Source organism: Gymnogyps californianus, chromosome 8 (assembly GCF_018139145.2).
Source record: "Gymnogyps californianus isolate 813 chromosome 8, ASM1813914v2, whole genome shotgun sequence".
Taxonomy (NCBI): domain Eukaryota; kingdom Metazoa; phylum Chordata; class Aves; order Accipitriformes; family Cathartidae; genus Gymnogyps; species Gymnogyps californianus.
Genome location: NC_059478.1, coordinates 7,688,918 through 7,694,917, shown reverse-complemented (window position 1 = coordinate 7,694,917; position 6,000 = coordinate 7,688,918). Strand labels below are relative to the sequence as shown.

Here is a 6,000-nt window from a genome sequence, read left to right as displayed (position 1 = left end):
CAGGACTTCAGCTCCTGGCTTTCTAGGAGAGCCCATCCAGGTGGGTGCAAGCAGCAGCCACCGGTCAGGGAGCTGGACCTAGAAGGGACCAGCCATGCCACCGAGAAGGGAGGTTTCCAGGGGCACGGTGCGATTTGGGACTGGCACCTCTCTTTCAGCATCACCCCAGCTGCCAGGGTTCAGGCTCCCCGAGCAGAGAGAAAACCACCCCTGGGAGAGGATCAAGGACTTGCCCTAATGCAAGTCTCTCAGCATTCCCATGGCTGTTGGGTTCTCACTGGAAGGAAACCTCAGTCAAGCAGCCTCTTGTTCAGCCCCTGCATCCACATGTTTGTCATTAAGAATTTCCAGATGAAAATTAATCCAACGCCTGTCACGATCAGAGTAAGAGGGGTTAGATCTACTCCTCCTGATCCCAAAGAGAGGTTGGGATGAAGATAAGCAGTATCACTCCTTGTCAGCAAGCGGTAAGCAGGAGATATGACTTTCTTAGAGAGATGAAGCCCAAGCGAATTAGCTATCTACTCCAATGGCGGGGGGGGAATACTATATGGGTGTAATGTATGGTCAGATGTTCAGGAGATACCTGCAGAAGCAGCGTGTGGCAGCCTCCCCGCACGCAGCTGCTACTGTGTGCAGGGAGGCTGCCACACGCTGCTTCTGCCATAGCTTTTATTGGTCCTGCTGGGAAAACTGGGCCTAAGTAGGAGCTGGAGCTCCATGGGGTGGGAACTTCTGGTGCATTGGTGACTGGTAGCCATCAGGTGAGGAGCCACAGCACAGCGGTGCCAGCTGGGGAGGTGGACACCTGCCCAAAGGGAGCTCAGATGAGCCGGCTGCAGGTCTGGATGGACATCTGAGGCTTGTTTCAACTCAGTCCAAACCACTCCAGTCTCAAAATCAACTCGGAAGCTATGCTATTTGCAAGTTTACTTCTTTTGGCAACCAAGAAATAATAAGCAAGAGACTGATGCTATTATTATTTCAGCTTCAGAAGGGTGAATAATCAGCTTTGCAGGGAACGCGAGCTTGGCTGACTACTGAGGGCTTTGCAGAGACACCCACCTCCCCTTAAGAGGGTCTCTCTGAGGGCTGGGCTGCTGAAATGTAACTGCCCCTTGCATTCAGCCTGGTTAACAACCCTAGCACACACTGCCCATGGAGGGTCAAAAGCCAGATCAGCAGGGAACAGGAGGCCAACCCAGACATGCTCCAGATTCCCAACATTTGGCTCAAATCTGAATGAATCACTCAGAGACCAAGAAGGGAAGTCACAGAAACCCACCAGCCCCAGAGCCCCAACATCTTCCCCCCCCCTCCCCGCCCCAACACAACAGCTCCCAGCAGAGACCTGCTCTCTGAAGCACAACTCACCAGCTCCAGCCCAGCTTGGCATCTTCCCCTGGCAAAAGCTCTTCCTCAACAGCTGCCCTACCCCTACTTTAATAGCCTGCACTAATTGGCCCTCATTAGCCTCTGAGCTCCTTCTGACCATCTCCCTTGCTTTGCAATGGAGCGTTTTCCCTGCTGAGCCCATCTCTTTTTGCTCCCTGCGCAGGTGGTGGGACTCAACCCTTTTCCTCTCCTGATTTGAGGCTTTCCCTCCTCCCGTCCCTCCCTGCTGGTCACCCAGCACCCACACAGGGATGCCCAGCCCTCCCTCCCCTCTCTTCTCCGAAGGGACACCCCCTCCTGCACCCCTCCTGCCCCACTTTCAGCCCCACGCTGGTGTCTCGCCAGCCCAGTGGGGTGTAGGGAGCTGGGGGCAAAGCCACGGGTGTGTCTCGCCTCTTCCTGAAAACCATCTCTTTTAGGAGAAGTATTTGTGGATGCTTCCTGCCTTACGCTCCTGCTGAACTCGTTTGCAGCTGCCTTCGTTGACAGAACGATCCTGTGGTTCAGGCAGGGGTCTGGACACAGCGTCCGTCTCTGCCTGGCTCACTGGCTGGCCTGCACAGCGCGTGCTGCAGAGGGGTCCCCATCTCCGCTGGGGTCTCTCTGCGGTCCCCCGATCGGCTGCACGGCGTCCCCAGGATAAACCTGCTGGGGAGGCAGCCCCAAGCCCTGCTCCGCTGGCCCCAGTCCCGCTGTCCCCCCACCCAAGTCTCCGCCGTGTTCCCAGCCCCAGCCAACACTGTAGGATACCTCAGGGCAGCAACACGCGACACATGTGGCAGCTTATAGAAAGGATTGGGGAGTCTTTTCCCCCTTTTATTGAAAATGATCATTTCTATTCTAGTGCAAACACTGTACATTTTACATCACAAAGCAAGAGATAATTTACAGGATACACTTCCATCTGGGAATCCCTCCCATGGCTTCACGCGTCAAGCTCCACCAGCCTCATCAATCATCCATCCCTGTCATGCTCAAAAATCCCACTTAGAGGGAAGCAGCCACCTAGTTCTGCGTCGAGAAAGGGGCCTGAGAAAATAGCATTCGTACAGAGCAGGCGAGATGAATGTGCCTCAAGACCATTTTCTCCCCTGAATGGTACCCAAACTTAGTGATAACTGAGGTAACCATGGCAACTTCCTAGCACTGCGACCGAAAGTCCACTAAAACCCTGAAGAACTCCATGCTTTCAGGATAAGGCCCTTAATTTGCACATATATTTACACGGTTCAATAAAATACAGATTAAACATACACGATCACAAAATTTGGCTTTGGTTTGATAGACAACTGGACACTGCCTGTTGGCTGAGCGATCAGCAATTAAGAAACAAACAACAAAACCCGTCCATTCATCCAGCTGGACTCTGTTTAGCAAATCCATGTAAACGAAGCAATATTGTCTCGGATGCTCTGGTTTACTTCTTGATGTCGCCCAGCTCAAAGGTGATGAAAAGGTCTCATCTGGACTGACAACAGCCCAGTCATCTGTGATGGCATCCCCAACCAAGCAGCCCAACCCAAGGCAAGACCCAACTAAAACTGGAAGTGCAAAAGCTTACACAGCCTTCCCGCAGGAGCAGCCCCATGCAAGTCAATTCAATTCCTCATGCAAACAAAGTGAGGAGGATGAACAGGGTTTGCACAGGCATTTATGTCAGCCCCTTCATGTAAACATCACAGCGTAGGGGTAGGGATGGGTATCTCAGTCCACAGACAGATAATGGGGTACCAGGAGCTTCATGCTCTCTGAACCGTCTCCTTGCTAACTTCAGAAATGGGTGCCCATACACAGACACCAAAGCCAGCTGCTCAGGGTGATTTTTCTACTGCAGAAAAGGTGAGCAAAGACTAGGGGAAAGCCACAGGCCACCAAGATGCTGAAGGAAACAGCTGAAACCTCCAGGGCGGGCACTCGGGCAGCCTCAGGCCGCCACAGGGGAGTTCGTTCAGGCTGCTGTCGCTGCTGGGATGTTGGTGGATCGTGGAGGAGGGCAGCAAGGCAAGGAGAGGGGAGAGCACCAGGCTAAGGCACTCAACGACTGGTTCAACCTCTGAGTAACGGTGCATTGCACTGGGTCCTTTTTCTTTCTGATCGTGCAGGACATGTTCTTCAATAGTTTCTCTGTTTGTGTAGGCACAGGAACCAAGAGTGAGTTTCTAAGTGAAGGCTGAGATCACTTGGCTCTAGGAGCTGGAACCACACTACTCATGATAGAAATATTTTGGTTTAGAAATGTTAGCTTCTCCAGACTACAGAAGGAAAGGACAAAAAAAGGGATCAAACAGAACATTACGGATTTCTTAAAATGCAGTGCTTGTCCAGCCTCACTTCCCCTGCTGGTGTTCTGTCTGCAAGTGTAATCTGCGACTTTTAGCTTTTTGTCCTGACCACAATTAGATTTCTTTTTTTTTTTCCTCAAAAATATCCATACAGGGAGAAAAAAAAAATTCCAGCAGCAACACACACAACCGTGAGCACAACTTACACCAGTTTGGATCTGGGGCTTTTTTCCCAGCTTAGCTCAAATACTTTGGCTGAATTTCCATTCATCCCCTGCCAGTTTAATTTTCACCTTCACTTTGAAGAAATTTATTTCTCATTTCCTGCAACATGCTGTTTTAGACTATCGAAGCCCACTGTCAGACACCTACATATGCCCAGCGTGTCTGCAGCAAACACCAAGATGGAGACCTAAGCCACTCTACCAGAAGTATCCCTCATGACTGAGCCTCATTCTCCTTCCCTTACGGTCCAACCTGGACCATGGAGTAGCTCTGCTACCTTCAGTGGGACTATTCCATGGCAAAGTCCCACTCCGTTTGGGCAGGTCTCCTGCACAAGCACTATTTGCCATAAGTAAGCCCCCTCCTTCCCCCAAAGTTGAGAGAGGCAGGCATCACCAGCAACACGGAAGATCCTAATTTCCTCAGAATGCTTGCATGGAAGAAACCCCTTTTGGGTTGCATCTCCTCTACTCTTCATGGAGAGAAGGAAATTAGGTCCTCATTAGCTCTCCAGACCCCAGAGGGAGGAAGGAGAGCAGGTAGGGAGAGCAAAGGAGAGTGGTTAAGGCTACAGGACAAGTCTCACTGGGCAGCGTTATGGGAACTGGGGGGAGATACGGTCTTCGTGTGGGATGCTCCCTGCTGAGACATTACCTGTCCTCAGAGGGGCTGGCAGAGACTTTACATGGGGATGTCCTTGCGTGTTCCCAAGAGCCACATGAACCTATCTGACTGGAGAGGAGATCCTCATCTTATTCTATGAAGCTGCAAATGCCCATGGGGAAAATCTGCAAAGGAGTGTGGCTCCCTCCAGCACCACTTCTTTGGGGTTTCTCACGGGAAGACGTGAGCTGGCCGTTTCAAGCGCTGCCCGAGGCTACCGGGAAGAGCTCTGACAAGGGTGAGAGAGGCTGCGGCTGGAATTTCAATGCACGGCTCCAGGAACCTGGATGCAGCACAAACATCCCAAACATTTTCAATGGATTTTATTTTGTTTAATAAAAAACACCAACCAAGCTTGCATGTATATCTTATATATATAAATATATACAGTATATATAAAACAAATGCATCTGGACAACGCCTTTCCCTGTGGCACAAACTGTAAGGCATAGAAAGGAGTGTCCTAACAGTCCTATTCTTGGCACTACAGAGCGATCCCCCCACTACGCTCCCCCCGCTCACACACCCACGTTGGCTTTTCTCTCTTCTTTGGCTTTTCGAGGCAGCAGTGCCGGGAAACTCAAGAAAGCAATGAAGCGCTGCGAAGCCCAAGGAGGTCTTCCTCACGTCTCAGACTGGTCCAAGCAACCCGGGCAGGACGACCCCATCTTGTTGCACTAACGGGCTTCTCGCAGACTAATGGTAACGGCGCTGCCTCTGTGGCACAAGGGACTGGAGGGATGAAGGGTCAGGTGGATACAAGAGAAAGCGGTGACCAAACGATTTCTTCTTCTAGGGTGAGCCGGGGCAGGGGGCAGAGGAGCAAGCTTTGCATCTCAGCATGATGGTGGGTGGGACACGTCCACGGGCTGAGATCGGCAGAGGTTTCTTTTTGCAGTCCCATACAAAAATGGAAACCAACAAGGGTGAGACTGTCCTTTACTGAAGAAGCTCGTAGTATATTGAGCAGAAGCAATAAACCTGACAATAACAAGAAAAAAACAATGGTGGCATTATCCCAAAAGGAAGGAGGAACCTTGTCACTCACGAGCAGTTCAGTTTGCTCCCAGTTTGGTCCCCATGTTCAGTTCTGGGTTAGGGTTGGCTTTTTTTCTTCTTTTTTTTTTCTTTTTTTTGTGGCTTTTTTTGTTTGGGTTTTTTTTTTTTCTTTCAGCACAAACAAGTTGCGAAGCAGGACGGGTGCTGTTGTATTTTCTCCTTCTGCAAGGCAGCTGCCTCCAGTCGTTAATTGACTGTGGGCACTTGATTCCTCTGTAAACTATATTCCTTTGCCTTCAGTCTCAGGTTGGCAATACTGTTGGCCATATTCATGCCCTGCGCCGGGCTGGCGTTGGTACACGTGGCGGAGTAGGTGGCCATGGCACTGCGGGATGGAAAGAGAGAAACATCACGTCAGACGTGGTCTTCACACCAC

The 6,000-nt window shown here is 51.0% G+C and overlaps 1 protein-coding gene across 1 annotated transcript in view; it reads right to left on the bottom strand.

Moving 5' to 3' along the window:
* Nucleotides 1–4,871: 4,871 nt before the first annotated feature.
* Nucleotides 4,872–6,000, bottom strand: part of PRRX1 (paired related homeobox 1) — a 40,836-nt gene continuing 39,707 nt past the window's right edge. The window contains exon 4 of the mRNA XM_050901197.1: nucleotides 4,872–5,949. Within this exon, the coding sequence (XP_050757154.1) occupies nucleotides 5,811–5,949 (139 nt within the window). The 3' untranslated portion in view covers nucleotides 4,872–5,810. The remainder of the gene's footprint in view (nucleotides 5,950–6,000) is intronic.